This window comes from Ictidomys tridecemlineatus, chromosome 1 (genome assembly GCF_052094955.1).
Source record: "Ictidomys tridecemlineatus isolate mIctTri1 chromosome 1, mIctTri1.hap1, whole genome shotgun sequence".
NCBI classification, from domain to species: Eukaryota; Metazoa; Chordata; class Mammalia; order Rodentia; family Sciuridae; genus Ictidomys; species Ictidomys tridecemlineatus.
Genome location: NC_135477.1, coordinates 254,638,183 through 254,664,340, shown reverse-complemented (window position 1 = coordinate 254,664,340; position 26,158 = coordinate 254,638,183). Strand labels below are relative to the sequence as shown.

Genomic DNA, 26,158 nt, shown 5'->3' with positions numbered 1-26,158 from the left:
CCCAGACACAGGCTAGAGGTGGCCCAGCAGGAAGCTGGCAGGGGCTGGCCCACCCTTGTGGTGTGTCACCTCCTGTGGCAGGAGGGCAGCCTGGGCTGGGCTGCCTAGGAAGGATGCCGTCAGGGTGGGGGCTGGTGGAGAAGAAAGAAAGTGACTACTGCACCCCCGCCTCCACTGTCCTGGAGGCCTGGCTGACTCCCAGGGAAAGTGAACTGAGAGGGCGGGAACATCATTTTTCCCCCTTTGGCCTAGTTTGGGATGTTTTCCACTGCAGTAGCAGAAGTCCTGGCTTGAGAGTGGATTAGACAGGTGTCTTTTCCTCATATCTCACTAGGAGTCTTAAGGTTGGTGGTCACTGCCAAAGCTGGCCTTGGTTCAGAGAAGACAACATGGACCTGATTTTCTTCTCCTGTTCATCATTTCCCTTAGCTTCCTGCTTTGTCACCTCTTGATTCCAAGAGAGTCACCAGTCCTCTGGTAGGTGGCAGTGGCAACAGCAGCAAACACACTTGTCCCTGTTCTCAGGAGGTGAATACCCCATGGGGCTCTGGCCAGCACAAGGTTGCTTGGACACAGGCAGCCGGACAAATGGGAAGCAGACTTCGGTCATTAGGTTAGACCAAGAGTTCAGAGTCAGGGACGATATTGCCCCCCAGGTGACATTTGGAAAAGCTGGATACATTTCTGGTTGTCACAGCTGGTGGAGTGCTACTGATATCTCTTGAGCAGTCACCAGAGATGCTGTTAAAAGTCCTTCGCTGCACAGGACAGCCCTCACCACAAGCATGGACAAAAATGCCAATAATTCTGAGGTTGGGCAGTCTTAGGCTGGACCATTATGATCCATTGCCTAGAATTGAGTATGTTGCTTTGAATAAAATAGAGGATGATTTTGTGCAGACAACTCGTAGCTGTCAGCAATGTAGCAAGTGGACCCATTGGCAAGAGCCCACCCTTGGTCCACAGGTTTGAGCACTGTTGGGTAGGAGGCTAGTGGTCTCCTGGAAGAAGGTGGACACAGTAGCATTTTGGAAGTTCTCTATATCCATTTAAAGGTACTCAAGTAAAATGTTAATCATCAGTACAGTTGATCCTCCCATGTCCTGGGTTCTGTTCCATGGATTCAGGCAACTACAGATATAAAATATCTCTAAAAAATGCATTTGTATGGAACCGGTACAGACCTGTTACCTTGTCACTGGTCACTAGACAATGCAGCCTAGCAACTGTTTACACGGCATTTACCTTGCCTTAGGTTTTATAAGTAATCTAGAAATGGTTTGGTGTCTATGGAAGTGCATGGGTTATATGCAAAGATCATGCCATTTTCTACAAGGGACTTGAGCATCCTTGGAATTTGGTGTCCATGGGGGTCTTGGAAGCAATCCCCTGTGGACACGGAAGGGTAACTGTGCTTGTCATTCATAATTTACCTGCTATGTCCTGGCCATCAATGTCATCCTTAGCAGGTCTCTTAGGAAGTGAGTCCCTAATTAAGCACCACTCAGATCCTAGAACTGCATGGCAGTCACAGTGGCTCTTGTTCTTTGGGGTGTTTGTATTTTCTGAGCATTTTGAAAAGGTGGGGACAACAGGAAGGAGAACCCTGAGCTCTGGACAGCTGTTCCTTTCGGTTTCCATTAGCATTTGAAAAATGTCTCTTTCATGCAGTGTTCATTAAGATTTTAATTTTGCAGTTTGTTCCTTTTTTAAGTGACATGCAATTAATTAAGGTTTAATGTGTCATCTATTTTCTGCAATGACATTTTTACTGCCCCCTTTTCATTTTAGTCAGTTTATAAATTGTACTCTAACTAATGAGTTCTCCTGATTTCTGGTTCCAAATAATTACCACTCTTGTAAGATGGCTATTCTTTAATGTGTCACAGAATTAAGACCATTAGCAGGTGAGCTCAGGTGAGCCAGGTCTGCCCGGCTCTGCGGCCACTGTGGGCTGGCAGGGCAGGGAAGTGGCAGCGCCCCCCGCCTCTCTCAGCTCAGCACGTATTGATCAGCCACCGCATGTCAACACCTGGGTCTGTGTGGGATATAAATGAAGCTGCCTCTGCCAGGCCTGTCTCCAGGGAGCTCACAGACTAGATAATTGCCCTAGTTTTTCACATTGCTTTGCCAGTAGAGATATGACTAATGGGACTTGAAATCCTGAGTGATTTCTAACTGTATGTGGGGCTGAGTTTGGACCAAGATTAACAGCAACTTTGTAATAATTTCTACATTGCCAAGTTGAAATTTATGCAGATTTCACCAGGATGATTTGGAGTTTAATGTTGGAATGTTTGTATGTGGGGGGCGGGGGTAGTGGGTAGAATGGAGAGACATTTAGGAAGACGTTGGGGATACATCATTAAAGATTCTCTAGACAATCAGAACTGATAGGGTGCATAAATTAAGAGATTTATTTTAAGGAATTGGCTCATGCAGTTGTGGGGGTTTGTAAGTCTAAAATTTGTAGGCTAGGCCCACAGGTAGGAGTTAATACTGAAGTCTAGAGGCAGAACTTTTTCTTTTATTCCATGTTTTTTTGTTGGTGCATTATAATTTTTCTATGTTTTATTTATTCTGCTTAGTTATACATGACAGCAGAATGTATTTCAATTCATTGTACACAATGGAGCATAACTTTTCAATTCTCTGGTTGTACACGATGTAGAGTTGTACCATTCGTGCCATTATACATGTATCTAGGGTAATGATGTTTGTCTCATTCCACCATCTTTCCTGCCCCACACCCCCTTCCCTCCCCCACCCTCCTCTTTGCCCATTCCAAAGTTCCTCCATTCTTCCCATGCCCCCCTCCCCCACCATTTTGAATCAGCACCCACTAATCTGAGAAAACATTCTGCCTTTCATTTTATGGGACTGGCTTACTTTATGTAGCATGATGTTCTCCAGCTCTATCCATTTACGTGCAAATGCCATAATTTTATTCTTTTTTAATGCTGAGAAACAGTCCATTGTGTATACATACCAGTCTCTTTATCCATCTATCTACTGATGGGCATCTTGGTTGGTTCCACAGATAAGCTATTGTGAATTGAGCTGCTATAAACATTGATGTGGCTGCATCACTGTAGTATGGTGTATTATAATTATATATAATGATGGGATTTGCTGTTGCATATTCATATATGAAGGCATCAAGAACTTTTTCTTCTCTAGGAAATTTGAGTCTTTGCTCTTAAGGCAGTCAATGATTGAATGAGGCCCAGCCACTTCTTTGGGGTTGATCTCCTTGACTTAAAGTTAACTGATTAGAAGGTGTTAGCCAAAGCTACAAGATCCCTTCAGGCCACACCTAGACTAGTGTTTGATTAAAACACTGGATGTTCTAGTATAGTCAAGCTGACACAGAATACTGACCATCACACTGCCCTGCTGGGTGGTTGCTAGCACACAGAGCTGAGTGCAGGGGACCCAAGGCGCTCCCTGGAGCTCTCTACTCCCTGGAGCTTGCCAGCTTTGCAGGCCAGGCAGGTCCCCAGCCACCGTGACCATCATTCATTCTGTCATGAACCTTTGTTACAGGCATGCCTCCCACCTGCCAGGATTAGATGTGTTGCAGAAGAAAAATGCATAAGATATGGCCTCTGTTTTGGAATAGCCCACCGTCTGGTCTATAGGAATATGGGCTGCAGTCCCCCAGCCAGTTAACTACCCAGTGGGAGAGGTGAAGGACCACCACTTCCCACAAAACAGGACCCACAGCAGCTCTCCAAGTGACAGGAGAGAAGAGATGGTACCAAGTGCCTTGCAAGTGACTGTTACCATTAGCAGTTAGAGCACTCCAGAGACATCTTTGTTGTCTAGTCATATCTCCATTGGCAGAGAGCTATGGAATCTTCTTTCTTTCTTTTGGGTACCAGGGATTGAACTCAGAGGCACTCAACCACTGAGCCACATCCCCAGCCCTGTTGTGTATTTTATTTAGAGACAGGGGCTCACAGACTTGCTTAGTGCCTTCCTATTGCTGAGGCTGGCTTTGAACTTGCAATCAATCCTCCTGCCTCAACCTCCTGAGCTGCTGAGATTCAGGAGAGGAGCCACTGCACCGGGCTGGAATTTTCTTTTTTTTTTTTTTTTTTTAATATTTATTTTTTAGTTCTCGGCGGACACAACATCTTTGTTGGTATGTGGTGCTGAGGATCGAACCCGGGCCGCACGCATGCCAGGCGAGCACGCTACCGCTTGAGCCACATCCCCAGCCCTGGAATTTTATTTCTTAAAAAAAAAAAAAAAATCATGATTTAGATTTAGACAATTTTTTTTTTTTTTTATTTAGAAAAGACAAAAACATCAAATGATGCATGAGAGACCTTTTCTTGTTGCAGTGGTAAATGCAGTAGGTGACTGTCACATGCAGGTGGCAGTGGTCCAGGATAGAGCTTGTTATTAGGTTTTGGAAAGTTTACCTTTGTTCCATTCTTTGCCTGTGAGTTGCTGCTGCAGCCACCCATTTGTGCTTCTTGTTTTTCAGGGGCAGATGTACACGCCCGGGATAGCCGCCGCGGGATGTCACCCCAGGAGTGGGCTGCTTACACAGGCAGGGTGGAGGCCGTCCGACTCATGCAGAGGCTGCTGGAGCGGCCCTGCCCTGAACAGTTTGGGGAGAAATACAGGCCAGAGCTGCCGCTGACCCCGGAGGCGGCTCTGAAGCCTGCAGCCTCCAAAAACTGCTTGCAGAGGCTCGCTGATTTCGTGCTGTCTGCGCTGACCCCGCGCTCAGTCCGGGGCCTGGAGGATGGGGGCGTCCTTGACCATATGGTCAGGATGACCACAAGCCTTTATAGTCCCGCTGTGGCCATTGTCTGCCAGACTGTGTGCCCTGAGGACCTTCCCTGTGTTGGAAAACGACGGCTGGCAGTGCAGGAAATTCTGGCTGCTAAGGGGGACCAGGGCACCCTTGCCCAAGAGAGGGATGAGGCAGAAGGCGCTGAACAGCAATTTCGGACTTCTGAGGTGGTGGGGGGCTCCGAAGAGGAGGCTCCGAGACTCAGTCCCCCGTCTCCCTACCTGCCAGGGGCCCAGGGGTCAGCCTCTGCCCGGCGGAAGGCCAGCCTCCTGCCCCTGCAGCTCCTGCGCCGGAGCAGTGTGCGGCCGGGTGTGGTGGTCCCCAGGGTCCGCATCAGCAAGGCGCCTGCGCCCACCTTCCAGCCAGAGCGCATAGGCCGCAAGGGCAGCGCCAAGGACAGCACCCACCTGCAGATCCCCAAGTGGCGGTACAAGGAGGCCAAGGAAGAAAAGAAGAAGGCAGAAGAGGCCGAGAGGAAGCGCCAGGAGGAAGCGCAGAAGGAAAAGCGGGCGCCGCGCTGGAGGAAAAGGACGTGAAGGGGTCGATGGGCCGAGGGCCTGTGTTGGGCCAGCGCTGCGGGGGGCGCAGAGCCCCAGCAGGAGAAGGTGGAGAGGCGCAGGGGAGGCTGCCCCAGGCTGGGCGCTCAGAGGTGCGCCAGGCTCCTGCAGTGCGCTCCTCCTGCGCCTCTCCTGACAGCCGCCTTCTGGGATCCCAGGAAGTGGTCAAGTGTTCCCAAGAGGGAGCTGGGAACAGCACGGATTGATCTGCCTAACCCTCCTTCCCCTAGCAATCAATACACCTAGCGGGCAACACACCTAAAGTTTCCCTTTAGAGAACCTCAATAATTTTTAAAAACAAATTTATCAAAGGGCGGAGTTTTTTGCATAATTTTGTACTTTTAATCATCATTTACCAATCTGCAGCATTTTACAGGTGATGGGGCTGTTTGTATTTAAGGCAGTTTTAATATATGAGTCTGAAGACCCCCGGTTTAAAATACTGTATCTAGCAATAAACATTTGTGAGAGCTGTATGAATTCACACAATTCACAGGATTCTCCCTCTTTTTGTCATTGGTTTTGGCTTTTGCCTTTCCATCTCATTGTGGGTGCACTTTGGTGTACATTTCCCTATTTGAATAATTGATACTGAATATTTGTTTTTATTTGATGGAGGCATTGACTTTTACAGCAAAAGATCAAATGAAACAGTTCAGATTTCAGTGTCTTATTTTAAAACTCTCTTGTTCATACAGTAATAATAATGAAAATCATTGTCGAATTATTAGGAAACAATGCATTAACTGCATTTCTTGCTAGACTCATTTTAAACAGGGGCTTTGGATAAACTGCCTAGGAAATCTTTTATTGGATATGAGAGAAAAATTGTCTTTTAATAAGTGGGGTGAGCTTAACAAATGATTACTGGAAATACAAAATTAAGTCATATGTGCTCTTAGATAAGTCAAATCTGTATATCCTTAAAATGTAAAAATGCACGAAAGGTGGGATCCCAGAGGGATGGAACTGCTGAAAGGGGCAGGAGGGTGATTTATGGGAACAGGAGGCTAGAACTGAGTTTTAAGCAAGCTTGTTTTGGGCAAATTTCTAGGAGTATTTGGCATTTTCAGGGCAGCTCTCTCATCCAGGCTCAAGTGGAGTTCACTTTTGTTTCTCCTTTGATGATCGTCCCTGATCTTCAGTTCGTCCTCATGCCCGCTGTGTAAGATGTCCGGGACGTGGGGACTTTGGCAGCACGCAGATTCGCCTGGGCCCTGAGCTCTCACGGGAGTTTTCTCTTTATGCTTTTATCTCCAAAGACTGAGAAGTTCTTACTGGATCTTAGAGTATCTGTGACACATGCACTTTATTTAAGTATTTAATTGAAATACTGGGAACCATGGATTTAAAAACTATCATAGACTGTGGAAGCTATAACCCTGGACACGTGCTGACACGCACCTGTCTGTCTCATGATGCAGGCAGTGGGTGGCTCTGCGTTCTCCTTGCGGCTTCCCACAGCACCTTCGGGGTGTTGAGCAATCAGGGATCTCACACCAGCCCTTCCCCACTTATCAGATCATGAGGCTGTGCCCAGGCTGTTGGAGAGACTGGTGAGATAAAAATACCGTCTTTCAGAATCAGATTTTAGCATGTTTCTCCTTAATCCCAGAAAGACATCAAGATGAATGCCACAGAGTCCTGGACCCACGTTTAGAACTACGCATATTAGTTGGTTGTGGATCACCCCTGTGGCTTGGAAGTTGGATTTGACCACATCTCCTTGACCTCAGTTATCTTTGGAGGTTGTCTTCTCTGGGTCCCTGGCATTGTGGCATCTCTGTGTCATGTCTATGGAATCCACAGCTTCACCTAGCTTGCCACAAGCTCCTCCTTCATCAGCTGAGCATCCAGCCAGGCAGTGCCAAATGGCCTCTAATCCGTGGCTCTCAACACTGGGTGCCCTGAGGACCACCAGGCAGTTTGTCAACATTTCCTGTCTTTACCCCTCCTGCAGAGTCTGGCACTGTGTTGGTCTAGGGGAGAAGAACCCCAGTGTTTGAGTTCCCAGGAGAGTACACTGCAGCTTGTGTTGAGAACTGCAGCTTCTCCTCTTACTTGGGGGTTGCTCTTCCTGGACCCCCATCCTGAGCTCCCACAGAAGGCTCTAACTTTGTAAGAATGTTAAATTGTCATTGGAACAGCCAGTGTTAGGCAATGTCTGTTCTGGCTGATCCGGCATCCGCCTGCCACTGCATTGCCAAGTAGTCCTGCTTCTAACCACCGTGGGACCTGTGCACTGGGAATGGTATGGAGCCCCGTGCCCCATCAAGCCGGACCTCTGCTCTACCTGATCAGAAGTGCACATTCCTGGTCCCACCGGCTCCCTACCTCACATGATCCATTGTCAGTGTCCAGTGATGGGTGGACTGTCAACAGCGTGACAGGTGATTTCTTCAGTTTCTGTTCTGGGGCCTCCTCTCCTGTTTGTTCCAGCCTTGACCAGCTGCACAGGATGCACCTGACCAGCATGGGGCTTGGCCAGCAATACCGCTGGTGTCCACAAGACAGCTCCAGAGATACATGCGTTTGGAAAGTCTATTAGGCCAGCAAACTGGGGTCAGCCCCAGCTGTTTCTTTGGCAGACTTGAAGGTGAACCCGCCACATTCCCTGTTCCAGGGGAGTGGCCATGACCTGGTGGGCTTCGTGAAGTAAGAATGACAGATGCGTGGGAGAGCTGACTGGCAGGAGGGAGCTGAGGTGTACCCCCAGACAGAAGAACTTGTCTGTGAAGCCCAAAGGACTCAAGTGCAGGAAGTGTCCATGCAGAGCCTGGTGCCAACTCTCACCAGTCCCTCTCTCCAGAATCAAATCACTGTGGGCTGCCTGGGGAGGCCCTTCTCTGGGGTGTCCTCCGGTGGGGTCCAGGTGGCTTCTGGACCAGGTGCCCAGCACTTGTCACTGTGGCTGTGTGGAAGCATATTTGCCAGCAGAGTTTTCCTTCAAGGACAATGTCTCTCCCCTCTTTCCTCTCTCTAAGGAGGAGGCTTTTGCTCTTGTTTTCTCGGCCTCTTTGGAGTGGGCTCCAGGTCAGCCAGTGGACACTGTGCCCAGGCTTGGGCGGCAGTGCAGGAGGTCAGGAAGAGAAGTCTGGACGCTTCTCAGCAGGTGGCCTTTGGAGTCTCTCAATTTGGGGATCTGTGGGAGCACAAGGACAAATATCCTCAAGGGGGACCCTCCTGCCCAGGCTTGATAGTGTCACTGCGAGAAGGGTGGGGGAGACAGGTGGGGGCAGCAGCTGGGCTTGTGATTAGCTCCACCAAGACAGTGAGTCAGCTGGTCACCTTGAGGAGGCTTGTGGGGCTCAGTGAGCCAGTCCCTTCTTAGGCAACGTTGTTAGGGTGACCTTTTCTGGTATGGGGTTCGCAGAGAAGACAGGATCGTCTGGTCCCTGAGGCGGAGAGAAGCTGCCCCTGGTCTCCCTGACAGTCCAGCTGGTGTCCTTTGTGTGTGTTTTTACTGCTTTGAACAGCGGCACCTGTCACTGAGGCTCCGCCCTCCATCTACCATCAAGTGCTGATGGGCGAGGACCCACCACAGTGTCCCCTCCAGCTTCCACATTCCTTCCCTGAAGTCCTCTTTACCTTCTCTTTAGTCCCTCTTTCTTTTCTTTCTGGGCCTGTTTCTTCTCCCAGTTTGGTTAAACTCCTTGCTCGTCTTTGGCACCAGCTGTCCTGGGGTCTAGAAAAACCAGAACAGGGGTTCCTGGGAAGCATTATGGTGGCCCTGCTGCACTGTCAGGTCAGGACCTCTGAGTCCCCAAGGATGAGTGAGCAGCAGGCCCCGCCGCTCCTGCGCTGGGGTCCCGCCTCAGCACCCAACCCCTCCCGCTTTTAGGAAGGGTGGCCTGGCCTGCTCTCCTGACATGGGACAGCACAGAGGGCGCAGGCTTAGGGCCTCTGCTTGCACCCAGGGTATCTATTAACTGTAAATAGCGAATTTCAAGTTGACAGGTATCTTCTCAGGGATTTATATATAAATATAGTTAGGAGAATATTGAAGTATATTTTAATACGTTTTAGAGCTTGAGTAAATTATGATTAAACTGGACAGAAGAAATATTTCGAAAACATTGTTAATGCTGCTGATTTTAAGTGAGGTTTCTGGAACTTACCCCTTGGCAGAGATTTCCTTGTTACTGGAGACTGGGGAACCCTGGCAGAGGAATTGGCTGTGGGGTGGCTGTGAAGTTGCTTCTGGGTGAGAAGAGGTGGGTACTTGACAACGCAGATGGGCTCTTCATGGCTTCTACCTCTAGAGCTGGCTACGCCAAGTCTGACGCTGCAGGTACACAGTGATGCTGATGTGGTTTTCCCCATTTGCTGTGTGCTCAAGCATCCCGCAGTCACCCAGCGCCAGCCTACCAAGAAGGAGCCGGGAAAGTCGGAGCTGCTCCTCTCTGCTTGCTGTAGAGAAGTGCCCACGTCACATCATGAACATCCTGGGAATCACGGACATCATGGTGCAGCCTCCCGGGCTACCCTAGCAGATTCCCAGCAGCGCTAGATACCTCAGAATTGCAAGGCCATCACCACCTCCTCTTTGGGTACTCCTGAGAAGACAGCTCATTCCGTGGCTCAGGAGAGTTTGTGACATGGGGTGGAAAATGGGATTTGTGATGCCTCTGCTCGTTCCTTCCCAGCTGTCAGCAGGAACCAGACCTCTGGAGTAGAGGCTGCTGTGGGTGAGAGAGGCCTAGGAGGGCCCAGACTCACGCCGAAATGATGGAAAGGCTGCCATCTCAGACAGTTGGGAAGCCACAGGACTCCCAAGTTCCATGAAGAAATGACTCCTGGAGAGTGAGGGAGTGAGTCCAAAGCAGGAGAGGGTAGGAGGTGCCCTGCACACTCCCCCGTCCACACTACCTAAAGCCAGAAGACCCTTTTTGGATAATTTGCCTTGACCTAAGTTTGCCCTGGGGAGTGGGTTACACCCTGCTGCGAGTCTCCGGGTGTACTACAGGGTCGGGCTGGCTCCACTGTTAACACTACACTTGTTTCCCACTCAGGTCGGAGTGCAGGCACTACTGTGCGCTCCCGGCCCAGTTGGTCTGTTACGTGATGGAGTGCTTTTTCTTTACAGTACTTGGAAAGTCATCTATCTTCCATGTGTTTGCTCAGGGTCCCGGTCTTCCACAGGGGGTAGCTGTTTGAATTCTGGACTCTGCTGCCTCGTTCTTGGTTTGCTGCCCACCGGAAGCACACAAGCCCCCCACTTTGAGCCAGGCAGTCACCTGGAGAGCCTCCATCTTCTAGGGAAAGAGGATGGAGCATTGATCCTGTTCTTATTAAGGTTCATAGGAAACAGAAAGTATTGATGGTGATAGATCCTTACAACAAGCCAGTCATGGTTATTGAGGCACGTGGAACTGTCACAGTGGATGACATTAGCCACAAAGAACTTAGAACAAACCTAGTTCTTCTAAAATGCTGATTGTTCAAGTTCCCACCTCTGGACGCATTTAGGACTTGCTTTATGCACCTATATAATAACTCTTGAGTCAGCGAGTCATTTCTGTGCCCTTGGGTTCACATTTCTTCATTAAGATTTTAAATAAGTGGCTAAAAAAATGCCTCTTTTTTTTTTTTAATTTAAAGAAATGGGAGAAAACAAAACAACTACCTGCATTGATTGGACTGATTTTCAAGGACATTGAATGCCAGTGCTCACACTCAGTTTCCTCACTCTGCCTGCAATAAGACTTCTGTGCAAAGTGCACCCCTGTTGTGTGCCAACAAGCACAGTGTGTGATAGGGTGACTGTGTGCAGAGGTGACCAGGCACACACACGTGCGCGCACACCAGGTACACACAGATGACCTCAAGGGAGACCAGATTGCCTGGAAAGGTGACGGTGGCTTCCTGGTGGCTCCCAGGGAGTGTCTAGGTGACCCACTTGGTCAGAAGAATCATAAACCTGAGGGCTCTTTTTTTGAAAGATGACCCAGGCAGTTTGAAAAGAGCCACTTCAGCGGGGTCTGTGAGATCTCTCTGCCTAGATCAAGGCACCTGACCACCCGTTACGAGTGCTAGAAGCTGGTTTGGAACATGTAACTATGGTTACGCTCAATGGGAACCAAGTGCATGATACCACACCCCCAGGAATGGTACCCAGCAATCCCAGGAACCCTCGGTGGATTCAGACTCGTGGTTTGAATCAGATTCTTCATTCAAATGAAGTGTTAGAGCTAATCTTGCTGGGATTTTCTTTGCTCAGATGACAGATGGCGTTTACTGGATGTCCCAGGATCTGTGTTTTTAAGCAATGGTGTCTTTGTGATGGGTTAGGAATGGAACAGACTTTTGCACAGGGTGCTGGGTTTCAAATTTTGTCATTTTGGTATAAACAGGTCTTAGAAAACCTGTTTTCTGAATGTAAAGCTATTTTTGTTTATTATTTCTATAAACCCAGACTTGATACTGTAAAGCTATTGAATATGGATATAATTGTATACATTTCAGAGTGTTTTATTTTAAGGTGAGAGTTTTGTTACAGTTTATAAGAGATATTTTCCTATTTAGATCTCAGGGCTATCTTGGGACCTTCAGATAAATGTGACCCCCCCTCTCCAGCAGCTTCAATTATTGATATTCAAAAGGTTCATGATTTTTAAGTTAAATGTGATATTTTCAGCAGAAAGAATGTTTTTTCCTTTTTAACTTATGACAAATTCTATTGAATATTTTAAGTTTAGAAAAAAGATGTGGTAGTGTAAAAACATGGGGAAATTGTGGCAAAAGAATTAAAACCACTTGCAAAATAAACATATTCTCATGTGATATTTGAATAAACTTGTTTGTATAAATTACAAAAGATATATATGGTATATTTCAGGTGATATTTTAATTGAATCAGATTTGTACTTTCTTATTTCCACACTCTTTCACTTAATTTTACCAAGGTAAGTGTTTAAAATATGTCAATTCCCCATGAGTACTTTCTCATTCAGTGAAATGATGGAGAATTGAGATGGTATTTCTCAGACGCTTCCATAGGCAGGAATTCACATCATACACAGAAGCAAAATAGAGCTTCCTTTTACCTAAATGGTATGCTGGATGTGTTTTGGGGGACCTTTTAAAATAATTTAAAAAGTATTTTATTAACTTTTTGGGGAGTGGGCACCAGAGATTGAATCCAGGGGTGCTTAACAACTGATCCACAGCCCCAGCCTTTTTGATATTTTATTTAGAGACAGGGTCTTGCGGAGTTGCTTAGGGCTTTGCTAAATTACTGAGGCTGGCTTTGAACTTGTGATGCTCCTGCCTCAGTCTCCGAAGCTACTGGGATTACAGGCATCCACCAACATCCCCGGCCTTTTATCTACTTTTTTTTTCCCAATAATTTTACTAAACCCAGGGATGCTTTACCACTGAGTTATATCCCTGGTCCTTTTTACTTTTTTTTTATTTTGAGACAGGATTGCACTAAGTTGCTTAGCTGCTGAGGCTGGCCTCAAACTCGTAATCCTCCTACTTTAGCCTCTCAGGTCCCTGGGATTACAGGCATGTGCCTCCACGCTCAGCTGGAACCAAGTTTTTAATGTGCTCTTCCCTCTATTGTATAAACAAGATCTCACTGGACGAGCAGTTTTGTTCATTGTCTGTATTTTGGGAGAATATTTAGATCCCTTTCATTCAATTTCCACATAGTATTCCCCAGAAGAAGTGAAGCATAAATGTTCTTGGTTTTTACCGTTTATAAATAAGGAAGGTCCCCATACCTATTTATTTGTACACACAAATTAGTGTTTTTAAAAGACCAGAGTGTAGAAGCAAAATTTGCCTGGTAAAGGAAATATGCATGTTAATTTCTATAGTGACATTACATGGCTCTTTGCACAGGCTCGGCCTTGCACTCAGCCACCAGCAGGGGGCGAGAGGGCCTCCCCCTTGCAGCACTGTTTTGCAAATCCAGCGGTGAATCAAGGCATCTCTCATTGCCTTAATTTTCATTTTCCCCAGTTATTGGTGAGGTTGAGTATCTTTGCATGTTTCTCCAACAATTTTTATTTTCTGTTTCATAAGTTCCTTATTTACATTTGTTCTTAATTTTTATTTTTATTTTTTTTTATTTTACAGTTTAGCATCATTTTTGCTGATTTTTTAAGGTTTGCTATGTATTTGGAGAATTGAACCCAGGGGTTATTTCCCTCATTTTATCACTGATTCTTATGATACCTTTTGTATGTAAAATTGATTTAAATCAAATTTGTCAAGCTTTTTTTTTTATATTTACATTTTGTGTTTCTCTAGGAAGGCCCTTTCTACCCCAAGTCAGCAGTTTATTTTTTCTATAGTTTCTTCTAATGATTTATAGGCATGTAGTTTTTTTCTTTTTAGCTCAAAGAATTAAACATACTTCATCATTTAGGTTAATTTTTAAATTTTTTGTTTTAATTAGTTATACATGCACTTTGATATATCACACATAAATGGGGTGTAATTTCTCACTTTTCTGATTGTGCATGCTGTAGAATCACATCAGTCATGCAGTCATGTGTATACCTAGAGGAATAATGTCTGTTGCATTCTACTATCCTTCCTATTCCACACCCCTCCCTTCCCTTCATTCCTCTCTACCTAAAGTCACTCTATTCTTCTCTAGTGCCTCCCCACTTTATTGTGAATTAGCTTATTTTTGATGGGACTTGAAATAATCAGTTCCTATTTACTTGGGAGTTTTGCTCTGATCTTAGGATGTCTAAAGTTCAACTCATTAAACATCATAATACTACATGAATTTAAAGGAAGGACCCAAATAAGTGATTTCCTCTTTAACTTTAAACAAAACTTTGTCCTAGGGTAGAATCGTAATTGGGGGTAATTGGTGCTTGCTTGTGAAATAGTCAATGATGTATTTGGTGGGTGGAAATACTAAATGAGAAGTTAACAGACGAGGAATGGACCTTGTAAAGCAGTCTGAGAACTGGGACATAAAAAGTGAGACAGGGAGACGGGGGGGAGAAAGACGTGGTCTTGTCTCTGGTTTCTGGCTGGATACTTGGGGGCCTGGAAGCACTAAGCTCCCCCCTGCAAGCTGGGAGCGAGATAGGTAGACATAGGCCAGTACTTCCCTGGGGGTTCACCCTGTCCAGTGGCCTTGGGAGGAGTGTGTGCCTGCAGAGTGTGGTCAGGAATGTCTGTGGAGGCTTCTGCATGCAGGTGCCCTTGCCCCTGGTTCACCGCAAAGCTTCTGTGGCCACTGGCTCGAAGGTCACGCCTGCTGTGTGCCTGGGTGAGGACTGGGCAGGTTTCCAGCCAGGGCCATGAAAGGCATTCCTGAGCCTCCAGTCTGCCCACAGCTGTCAGTGCAGATTGCTCAGGTAGATTGCCAGCTTGTGGCCAGCGGCTCCGTGATCCTGAGGGGTCACTGCCCCTGCAGCAGGGTTGGCCAGATGGGTCTCTGTGCAGTGTGGAGAGTGCCCAGAGGGCCACGGGCAGGGCAGGCACTGCTGGCCACCCACCCATGCTGCATGCTGCTTGTTGCCCTACTGTGTTCAACTCTGCATTGCTCTCTTTAAAAAAATCAACAGAAACTTAACAAAAGTGGAATGTTTTCCTAGCTAGAAAAAAATATGTGAACAAAACTCAAGTCCACCTTGATATTTCAGAAGTGTGATTTTAAAAACACAAGAATATCAAGAAATTATCTGCAAGGAGATGACTTTACCTTGTCTTTACCTCCTACTAAGACAGAAGCCTGGTCAGTGTCACAGCTGGGTGAGAGTCTGGATAGGGACTGGGTTCACAGACCATGGTGAGGAAGCCATTTCCCTATAGTGGAAAGGGGACTGTCCTCATTTCCAGGGCAAAGGAGTCCGTCAGGGAAGCTACTCAACAGTCTGGGCTCACTGTGGCCAATCTGGATCCTGCAAAGGGATCTGCTCTGAACACCCGCTACCCTTTCTCCCCCGTGATGCAGCCCTGACCTGTCACAGCCCTGGGTGACCAAGTGCAGGTGCCGATGAGAGGCCCTTCCTGTCCCCATCCTACCGGCATGGCCTCCCCATGCATGACGCATTCTCCTCCCTTGAATTAGATGCAGTGTCTTCTTGGGGTGACAGGAATAGGTCAGGGGCGGGAAATGCCACACCTGTCCTCTTCCTATCCCTGGCTCTATAGGTGCTGGGTCTGAATGCCCCATCCTCATACTGAGCCCTGAGAGCAGGACTCCACTGGCTGTCCCAGTCCTGGACTCAGGACTAGGAGGCCCTTGAGACACTGTGGCAACCTCCACATTCTTCCGGATTAACCCCCATTACCTGAACCAGTGGTCTTCAAACGGTGATCCCGCAGTATCAACACACCCAGAAAACTGTCAGAGATGTGTTCTTGGGCCCCACCTGGATTCCTTGGGTTGCTACATCAAATCACCACAACTCGGATGACTTGTGACTACAGAAATGTATTTTCTCACTGTTCTGGAGGCCAGAAGTTCAAGGGGCCACCTTCCCTCAGAAGCCCTTGGGGAGGGTCCTTCCTTGGCTCTGGCAGCTTAAATGGCTGCTCATAATCCTCAGCCTCCCTTGGCTTGTGGCTAGGTTGCTCCATGTGTTCCTGTCACCTGTGCCTGAATTTCCCTTTTCTAGTCATTGCATTAGCATCACCCTACTTGAGTGGGATCATGTTTTAACCATATTACATGTTTGAAGTCCAAATAAGCTCACATGGGTGAGCTCACAGGGGTTAGGACTGGAATGAACTTTGGGGGACACCACCACCCGAGGATACTGACTCAGAGCCTGGAGGGCTCTTGTCCCCTTCATGCCCAGTGGATGCAAATCTGAGTGCCTTCCTTGCCTGGACTAATTCTCGTCCACCTGTGGGTGAGGGAGGGATTCCTATCTGGGTTGTGAGTGGAGCACACAGCACTGGACAGAGGAGAGCAGCAGACAGAACCACAAATGCTCACAGCCTGGGCGAGAAAGACCCTGCAGGCCACAATGGACCACATGAGGAGCCAGTGGCAGAGGGCATGCCAGGAGGTGGGCACCCCCTAGTTTCTGCAAGAGGATGTGACTGGCATTTTGGGAAATTGCAGGGATTAGCAGGCCCTGTGTCTGGTCGTGGGACAGGAAGACTGCTGCTATTTGTCCACAAGCTGAGTGGGGGATGGAATGGGGTTGGACCATAACGGTCTCTCCTGGTTCTACCAGCTGTCGAGGAGGCACGCGATGTTAACTTTAGGTTCAGGTCTTACACCATATTAATTGGTAAAATGTACCTCAAATCCTTCACCTGTCATCGGCTGCCATCCGGGTCCGCGCTCCAGTCCTCCCAGGCAGGAAACCATGAATCCGACCCTGCTGCCCTCCAGCTCGAAACCTGCCACTGCTTTCTGCTGCACCTAGAGAAAGACCCGGCCTCCTTCCCTGGCCTTGAGGTGGGCGGGGAGCAGCCTGCTGTGCTCCCTGTGTTGGGGGATGTCCTGAAGACGAGAGGGGCTCCTTCTCCCAGCAGACTCGTGGATTTGTGCTTCTCCCTGCGACACAGGTCTGCCCGGTCCTAGCTCTGCTCTCTGCCCAGTGTCCTTAGGTCCTCTCCTGGACACCCAGCTAAAGCTCCACTCCGTCTTTCTGCCATCTCACTTGTTCCCAGTGGCACTCTGCGTGTTGTCCTACCTGGCCTCCACCCCACACCTAGCAAAACCTCCTAGGGAGCTGGAGCCCCATCTTTCTCCTTCCCAGCTTCTAAAGCGGGGCTTGCACCACAGAGTTGCTCCATTTCAACTATGTGTGCAGGACAGGTGTCCTGGCTTTCTGCTGAGCTGGGGCCATGAGCTGAGTCCAGCTCCCATCCCCTAGGAGGCAGCTTGGACCACAGAGGGCAGAGGTCAGGGGTCAGCTCTGCCCGCTACTGGCCATGGGGTCCCGGGGGCAAGTCACTGAACTTCTCAGTGTCCATTTCAGCATGGAAGTTTTAGGGTTTTCATGATGTAATTAATTGACATAAAGATCATAGTAAGGCTTAACAAGTTGGTGGCCACTGAACGGTGGTGTCCTACCTTCTTCTGTCAGACTCCAGACTAAATAATGGACTTCCATAGACCCCAGGGATGACCACAGAGACATCCACCTCTTGAGCCAGGCTCCCAGGTAAGTCGTGGAGATTGAAACACGGCCCCCCCACCTCCCACACCCCCCCACTCACCTTCGTCAGCTCCAAAGCCTCCTTGACTACACACGGGCCATATTCATGGCTTCCTGCGTCTTTTAATCCCAAGATTAAAGAAGGATCACAGCTTGTGCCTGCACCAAATGTACTTGGTGTCCTCAGGGCTAAAGCCCCTGGATCCCACAGCAGGGCAGGAGCAAGGAGAGGGTCTTGTGACCCTTCGTGCTTCTACCCAGAGCCTCTTGAATGCCAGACAGGGTGGCACCCCCTCCCAGCTTGGGCTGTGTAGCTTCTGACCCACACTTTTGAGCTGTGTCCTTCCCAGGAGCAAGCCCCCTTCAGGGAGGTGAGCAGAGGCTGCCCCTGTTTGGAGCAGTCACTGGCCTCCCCACCTCTTCTGTTCAGGGGTCAGAAATGGCCTGCTACCTGTTGGCCTGGGCAGAGCGACTGTCCTACCAAACCCTTCTCCAGACTTTGCAGATGAGGCCATGTTGATGGAGGTGCTGGCATTTACTAGGGGATGTTGAATGACAATGGAAATCAGCTAAATCATCTCAGAAAAGATGGAAATGTAGAAAATACTGGCTTTATTAGACCCAGCCTGGCTCTTTTCCCAGAAAAGCATACGGGGAAGAAGATGCTTGGCTTGCTTAATTAAACCAGATGACAACGGACATATCCTAAGCTATGTGCAGAAAGTCTTTGGAGACAGACTGACGGGTTTGATCCTGCTTTGTGCATGAATCAGTGAACACTGAACGCCAGTGCCTGTGCTACAGAGGGCTCACCTCATTGCCTTGACTGACGGTCCTGGGGCTTCCCCAGTCTTCCCTGCCTCCCTGCCCTCCAGGTGATCAAGAGCATCTCTTGAGGCCCCCAGTGAAGCCTGATACAGGGTAGAGAAGCACAGTACTGGCTTCAGCAGGGTGACACACATTTTAAGTCCTTCTGAGTTCTAACGATGTCCATAAACGTCTCCCCAGGGAGAATCAGGCCCTGTATGAACTCCGGTGAGCTGCTCTGAACTACGCATGGTCTTCAGGCAGGTAGAGAGGGGTCCTTGGTTCCTTGCTCTCTGGTGCAATCATGTTCCCAAAGAATCTACCTTCCGCCTTGCCATAGGTGCTGTGGGGTCCTTCACACAGGGACAGTGTCCTGAGTGGTCTGGGCCAATAGCTTTCCAGTTGTGCTGAGAGGTACAGGATTGTCTGCCAGGAGGAGCCATTGTCTCCCCGGAGCCCTGTGTGCACCAGGAGTCTTGCCCCTGCACCTCCCAGGAGAAGAAGGACAATTCTCTCACCTGCCCTCCCATAACCCACCACTTGGAACTGGGAGAAAAGCTTAGACCCATGGCAAGAGTCACTCCAGCTCCAGAACCAGTGGTCCTGAGCTCTGGCCCTGCAGATCCTCAGGGGTGGAGGCTGGACTGGCATCTAGACATGGAGACTGCAGCCAACAGAACAAGTGTCTAATTTTTTTGATCTTTCTTTTCTCATTCATCAGCAAATAAAACTTATGCTACTTTCTTAAAGAAGTTGATTTTCTTAAAGAAGCATAGGCTGTTTTGGGGAAGCCAGGGCTAAAAAATGCATGTTCAGTCTCACTAAGCCACAGGCCACTGCCCCTGGTTTCCCTGTACACTCCATCAACTAACTGGATCCCCCACGAGGGGATCTAATGTGGGATCCCTTACCTAGACCAAGCACAGAGGGTGATGTCCTCCTGATCCTCGAGGGCCTGAGGTGGCCCTTGGGGCCATCTGATATTCAGGTCTTCATTTCTGTTTTGCAAAAGGATTGGGGGTCCAGAGTTAGCCAAACTGCAAGGTGTGGGGGCACAGTCCTCAAGACGTGCTCACTTCTGATGAAATAGCAAGCCTGGTTGTGGGGGTGTTCTCCAAACTGCCCTCAGCTCCAGTAATTTCCTAGAAGGACTCAAGAACTAAGGGAAAGACTCATGGGTCACCCCTCAGCGCTGAGGGCTATGTACAGTCTCCACACTTGGACTCCACTACTGAGTGAGTGTGAGGAGGGTGGGGGCACTCTCCCCAAGCCCCCCGGCTCTGCACCCCTGTGTGGTGGCAGCAAGGACTTGTGGAGGAGCCGTCTGGTCGGGATGGTGCCAGGAGACAGGATGGAGACCAGGCCAGTCCCTGCCTGAAGACAACTCTCCCTGCACGAGCTTCTTTCACGCTGTTGTTCTACAGGGCGACACTCATTTTCCTCTGTAGCCATGTGTCCCTTTATCGCGTGTCCAGATAACTTTGAGGTTAATCAGCTCAAGGCACTCGTGGCTCATGGTAGAAAATAGGCTGCAATCATTTGGAAAGAGGTTTCCAGACCTTTCTTTGAGAAAAATTTAAATGGCTGAGAGCCTGGATGCCCTGGATGGGCGTGCGGGGGACGCTCTTCTTTGTATCAGTGTCTGAGAAAACAGTCATTATGCTGGGAACCACTGAACGCTCTCCCGAAGGAACAGATCTGCTCCACCTAAAGTTTCCCACTGCATCCCGCCTTTGTGTAAAACAGATTCCCCTCCATAAAGTCTGCATCTCAGCGATTTGCTGTTTTCTGCTCCAGGGACTGAAAACCCACGTGAGCTTGAGCCACCTCCACTGACGGCGCCCTCACCTCGGGAACACGTATTGCTTGTTTTCAGGATTCCAGGTTGGGGGCATTGGCCTCTGCTTGTTTAGTTACGTCACTATAAGCCACGGACGTCTAGAACAGGGCCCAAAGGCTTGTTGGCCTTGGCATTCTGGACGTTTTGGATGCCATCATTCTGTGTAGAAGGATGTCCATGCATGGGGGGACATTGGGTAACACCTCTGCCCTCTGTGCACTAGATGCCACTAACTGGCCCCCCTCCTTCCTGTGCCAACTAGTTCTGACAACCAAAAATGTCTCCAGACTTTGCCCCAATTCCCTGGGCAGCAGCATCGCCCCCAGATGATTACCACTGCTCCAGGGATGATGAACATTGTCATTATTGCTCCGAACGTGTTCCGTGTTCTCTGTGAGGGGAACACCTGCAGGTTTGGGGAAATTTGCACAGGAAACTGAGCCCTTATGCTACAAAATGTTGGACTTTCTCTTTGAAGTGACCAGTGGCATTGCAGAATGACAATGTTGAAATGTAATCAAAAAGCTGTTTAGGGCTTCTGGGTAGAGTCCCAAATCCTCCAGATTATATTAATTCATAACATCAGATAGTGTTGGGTCTTTTCTGGTTGACAAATTGGATATTTTTTTAAAGCAAGGCAGTTGGATTTATAATATTTAGGATTAAAGGGGAGAATGAGGGGAAAATTATTTTCTCTTGCCCTTAACTGAATTTTAGAGAGTCTGTTTGGAAAAGCAAGTTCAACACTAGGCAGAATGTGTGAAGACATCTCATTAGGACCGATGTAAAAACAGACTAAAGATGCTTGGAGACTCAAAGAACAATAACCTGTAATGGACTCTTTAATACATTTTTTTAGTTGTAGATGGACAGAATACCTTTATTTTATTTATTTTATGTGGCATAGAGGATCAAACCCAGTACTTCACACATACAAGGCAAGCACTTCACCACTGAGCCACAACCCCAACCCTGCAATGGACTCTTTGCTCAATTTTATGTGTCAACTTGGTTGGCCCGTTGAGCCCAGATATTTGGTTAAACATTGTTCTAGATGTTTCTGCAAGGGTGTTTTTGGATGTGGTTTACATTGAAGTTGAAGACCTTTGTGTAAAACAGATTCCCCTCCATAAAGTAGTAGACCTCCTCCAATCTATTGAAGGTCTGAAAAGAACAAAACCCGCACCCGCTGCCTGAGCAAGCAGAAGAGAGCCCCAAGACTTCACTGCAACATAGCTCTTCCCGGGCTGCCAGCCTGCCAGCCCACCCTGCAAATAGAGAATTTGCCCAGTCTCCATAAGATCATGAGCCAATTCTTTAAAAAAAGTTTGTGTGTATGTGTGTGTGTAGTCACATGCCACTAAGGACAGGGATACACTCTGAGAAATGCATCCTTAGGTGATTTTGTTATCTGCAAACACCTTAGAATATACTACACAAACCAAGATGGCGGCCACATCCCTATGCAATAGAGTCTTATAGGCCTACCACTGTGTATATGGCCTGTTGTGGAACAAAACATTGCTGTGAGGTACATGACTGTCTATCTACAACATCTTATCGGTTCAGGTTCTCCAGAGAACCCTGACTAATATAACCATTCCGAGGACATTTCAGGTACTCAAAGTTTCATGGTTTGCCACCGCCACCTACTCACCTCCCTGTTCTTCAGGAGCATATGGTTATAGAGGCCTCCTGGGAGGGTTACGAAATGCCTGGGTTTTTGTTTTGTTTTGTTTTTATCCTGCAGAGGCCAGCAGGATGCCAAGTCTTGGGGGAAAAAACTTTACTTTGAGTTTGTAAAAAGAAACATTTAACCAGCGCAGCATCTGTGGAGTCAGGAAATCTGCAGAACACTGGAAGAACACCATGGGCTGTCCAGGCAGGAGGCAGATGTTTTGAAAATAATTAATTCATTACAAACCTGCTAGGTCGACAATATCTGCCTTTCCCCACAGTCCCTGCCCGTTCTCTGGCTGTCTGAGCTCAAGGCTCCTCCCGCCCAGGCTGTGCCCTCCCCTTGGCTGGAGGTCACTCCCATGTCTCCATTGCCAGGTCTCTTGCAAATGGTGGGCACATCTCATTCTGTAGCTTTGAGGCCGTGTGTGCATGGGTGCTTACCTGACGCCTGAACCTGGGCTTAGGGAAGAGCCAGGCCTGGTTGTATAGTTCTGTGCGAGTGTTTGTGCCCTTCCAGTCAATATTCGAGCTTGTGACACAAGACTTGATCCTCTGGTCCATGACCTTGCACCAGCCCACCCTGTTGGTAACCACGCCTAAGTGAAGTGTATTTTTTTCCCTCCAAGTTCTGTCTCTGGTCACTGTTGGAGGAAGTCCTAAGATTGGCTGGAACAACTCCACTTGTGGTCCATTCTACTCTCAGTTCAGTCTTTCAAAGCTCAGCCAGTTTTGAACCACCTTCAGCTAACCCTGTGTGGTGCACGCTCTCATCTTCTCCTTTTCTCTTCTGCAGAATGAGAGGCTTTGCCGAGAGGCTGAGTTTGTGCTTCTGCAATGGGTGCCATCAGCTGTCCTCTTCCTGACCTCAACACCATTTTCCTGTGTCCAGATCTGCTTCTGTCCCCCTCATCTTCCCCTCAAGGGTAGGCTCATGAGCTATGGGAACCAGGGGCAGACAGCTCTCTGCCAAGGGGGACAACTGCCCCTGTGCGCCCCCTTCTAGTCTTCTCTCTCCACTCCTGCAGATGGCTCTGCTTGGTGACCAGTGGCACTGCCATGAACTGAGCATGGCAGGTGCAGTGATGGAAAGGTGATTTACTAAAGGAACAATTAATGGACTGGTGTGGCCAGGAGTTTATCAAGAGGTTGGTGCCCTGGGTTGACGAGTGTCCTCCCCCCAAAATATTCAAGCACCGACTCCCACTGCCTGTAGATGTGACCTCATTTGGAAGTAGGGGTTTTGCATTTGTAATGGGTGAAGATGATGTCACATTGGATCAGAGGAGGCACAAATCTAACGACTGGTGTCCTTTGGGACATTTGGACATAGACACACAGAGAAGGGGATGTCCATGTGACTGCAGAGTCTGAAATGAGATTTATGTTGCTCTGAGCCAGAAAATGGCAGAGGTGGTGGCTGCCTGAAGCTTGGTGGTGGGAAGGAGCCCCTCGTGTGCCTTCAGAGGGAGGACAGATGTCCTGCCAGCGCCTTGACTTTCAACATCCAGACTCCAGAATGGGCAGAGGACGTGGTCCTGTTGTTTGGAGCCACTCAGTTCGTGGCTCTATTATGGCAGCAGCAGGGAACCAATGCAGGGACAATGGTATTTCTCAGTGCCAGGGAAACCCCCGGGGTCAGTCCATCCATGTCTGATGTGTGTGTGGTGCTTCCACCCACCACTGCGTATTTTTTTTAATATTTATTTTTTAGTTCTTGGTGGACACAACATCTTTGTTGGTATGTGGTGCTGAGGATCGAACCTGGGCCGCACGCATGCCAGGCGAGTGCGCTACCCCTTGAGCCACATCCCCAGCCCGCACCACTGCGTATTGATGGAGAATATCGACTTCCCAATGATACAAAATGAGTAAGACCCTCAGCCCTGTCCCCAGGAGGCGGGACACAAACATACAAACAGCAGCTTCCAGAGGCAGCAGGATGTGACGGAGAGGGCTGTAGGGAGTTGCATTGTGTGATAACGGCCACACCCAAGCTTGGTCCATTCTGACCTTGCAGCTTCCAGGGAGAAAATTCCAGGGGTCCCTCCCAGCTCAAACTCAGACTTGGTCCTGCACCTCTGGGTTGTCTGCCTCCTGGTCTCCTCTGGGAGACCTTCTCATGCAGGCAGATGTTTGGCATATAACAAAGAACCAACTACCGACCACCACTCCTAGGCTTACCACGAGTAATTCTCTTTAAAATCTGTTCCCAATGGGCCTGCTCAGCACAGGGCCAGCCCAGCTGCTGGGCCCAAGTAATACATTTCCACCAACTATATTAAGCTTTTCCACTTTTTGCCAATCTCAGTAGATGATTATGCTCCAGTTGCCAGGTGTTCAACAGTTCAGATCCGTGACTGGGAAATGATTTTTTGAAAATATTCATCACGTATGCACATTTGTATTTCTACTGAAACCACCTGGCAGCCCCAGGAAAATGTAAAAGGGAATCTCTGAGATGTGAGAGAAACAAGCCATGAGAATTGATGCGGGAGCTTTATTAGAATCTCTATTATTCTTGCAGTCGGCGATTGATAAACTCATTCAGAAAAGCACTTGCTTTCAGGGATCTAGAGTCCACAGTCGCGTGTGCAATCTAGCTTGGAGTTTACGGAATGCGCCTCTGGAAAAATTGGCATGCCTCTGGCGGCAGGAGGTCCTTTCAACAAGACAGGGGCAGACTGCTCCTGTGGCATGTTCCATGGCAGTACTGCCAGCCTAGTCTGGGTCTCCAAAGATACCCTCTGTTCATACCTAAGCTTCAGCGATTAAGAAATATGAAATCGGCAACGTGGGCCTTGAGGGTTATGCCCTGGCATCCCAGGAAACCAATGCTGCCCATCAATGTGGTGCTGGGCTTCTCCCCCAGGGAAGAGGACAAGCTGATCCCGACCAGCTTGCCTTGGTTTTTGCCACCTGGCACACAAGCCTGGAGAAGGTACCAGAAAGGCTGGTCACATGAACGATGCCCACAGTGCCACCTGGACCTGCAGCAGACTCCACTGCTGGTGGGTGGGACGGTCAGGCACACCCTCTCCTGAGCAGCGCTCCAGAAGCTTCTAATGTCTGCTTTTTTGGAAAAGCAGAGCACACCATAGCCCCAAGACAAGGACTAATCTAGGGCATCTCGGGGCAGGAGACACATGTAAGAAACTGCACAATCTGATGTGCCCAAGTGAGGGTGGGTGCGGGCGGATGTGTGCCTGGGTAGGAGGGATTCTGGTCTCAGGGAGACAGACCACACTCGGGAGGACGTGGTGATCCCTGGGGAGGCAAAGGGTAGGCCTTGACCCCGTCTCCCATGCTTTCAACTCTTGTGTGAAGCACCCCAGAGCTAGCTGTGTCCTCCTCCACCCTGGGAGGTGGTCACCTCCAGAAGGCCAGAGCAGCCCTAGAGGTGACTGCTGAACCTTGAGGTCTGTCTCCTTCTTCCCAGAGCCTGCACTGAGACCATCTCACTGGGCAAGTGCTCCTGGGATCCCCCTGCCCACGACCTCAGCACAATGGCCTCTGGAAAGAAAGAGCCTTTTCAGAGCCGATCGCTTTCCTTTGCGTCCTGTGATGCTTGGGCACCTTGAACTGAGACCCTTGTTGCCCAGGGAGGGGATTCAGTGTCAGGTGCCTGCTCAAAGGCCCTCCCTGAGACCTGCCAGCCCAGCCCTATGTCATACCCTCCCGTGGCCATGCAGACTGTTACGTTTTTACTAAAAAGCATGACATGGTTGCGCTTTCCCTTAACCTTATCGAGTCTTGCCACACTGTGCCCTCTTGTTCTCAGGACCACAGGCAGGACTTCAGAACACCGCAAAGACAGAATTAGGCTAAAGGGTGAGGGACTTCATTTTACTTGGGTCTCAGCAAATTCTGCTAATGGCACTTCTGGGGGAGGGTGCGAGGATCTTTTCAATGACATCCCGCCAAGACTCCTAGGACACATTTGGGGTTTGAATGTTTCTAATTTTAAATATGGAAATTTAAGACAAAGGAAGGGGCGCTTGGCTTTGTCTTAGATTCCCAGGTTGAGCAGCTCTTGGAGAAGGTGCTGGGTCTCCACTGGGGACGTCACAGGGAAGCTAAGCCAGGACTGCTGGGGTGTCGGGGTGCAGGTGCTCCTTCACTTGCGAGGCTGCTGGATGTGCTGGGTCCTGGGAGAAGGGTGCTTGTCTATGGAGGCGTGAGGCTTCTGGTGAGCCACCTGTGCAGCCGCTGGGGGGAAGTCCTTGTCACCCTGTCGGAGACACAAATGAGCCACTGTGAAAGGGTGGGCTAGGTGCCAGGGCCCACACCCAGCGTCCACTGGTTTCCTGCAGGGAAAGCAGGGGCTGAGGGGCAATGGGGCAGTGACCTCTCAGCAGTGAGGAGCCCCTCT

At 48.9% G+C, this 26,158-nt stretch overlaps 2 protein-coding genes across 25 annotated transcripts in view; one reads left to right on the top strand and one right to left on the bottom strand.

Moving 5' to 3' along the window:
• Nucleotides 1-26,158, top strand: part of Ankrd33b (ankyrin repeat domain 33B) — a 255,262-nt gene that overhangs the window by 63,335 nt on the left and 165,769 nt on the right. For 6 of the 24 annotated variants that reach the window (XM_078018146.1, XM_078018162.1, XM_078018152.1 and 3 more), the window contains one exon: nt 4,496-12,135. The exons of 16 other annotated variants lie outside the window; for them this stretch is intronic. In XM_078018146.1, coding sequence (XP_077874272.1) covers nt 4,496-5,346 — 851 coding nt within the window. In that variant the 3' untranslated portion in view covers nt 5,347-12,135. Of the gene's footprint in view, nt 1-334; nt 478-4,495; nt 12,136-26,158 lie in introns of those variants that run through there. 2 more of the 24 variants (XR_013424394.1, XR_013424400.1) reach the window with 2 other exon arrangements.
• Nucleotides 24,267-26,158, bottom strand: part of Dap (death associated protein) — a 59,901-nt gene continuing 58,009 nt past the window's right edge. Inside the window, exon 4 of the mRNA XM_078018240.1 lies at nt 24,267-26,017. Coding sequence (XP_077874366.1) covers nt 25,904-26,017 — 114 coding nt within the window. The 3' untranslated portion in view covers nt 24,267-25,903. The remainder of the gene's footprint in view (nt 26,018-26,158) is intronic.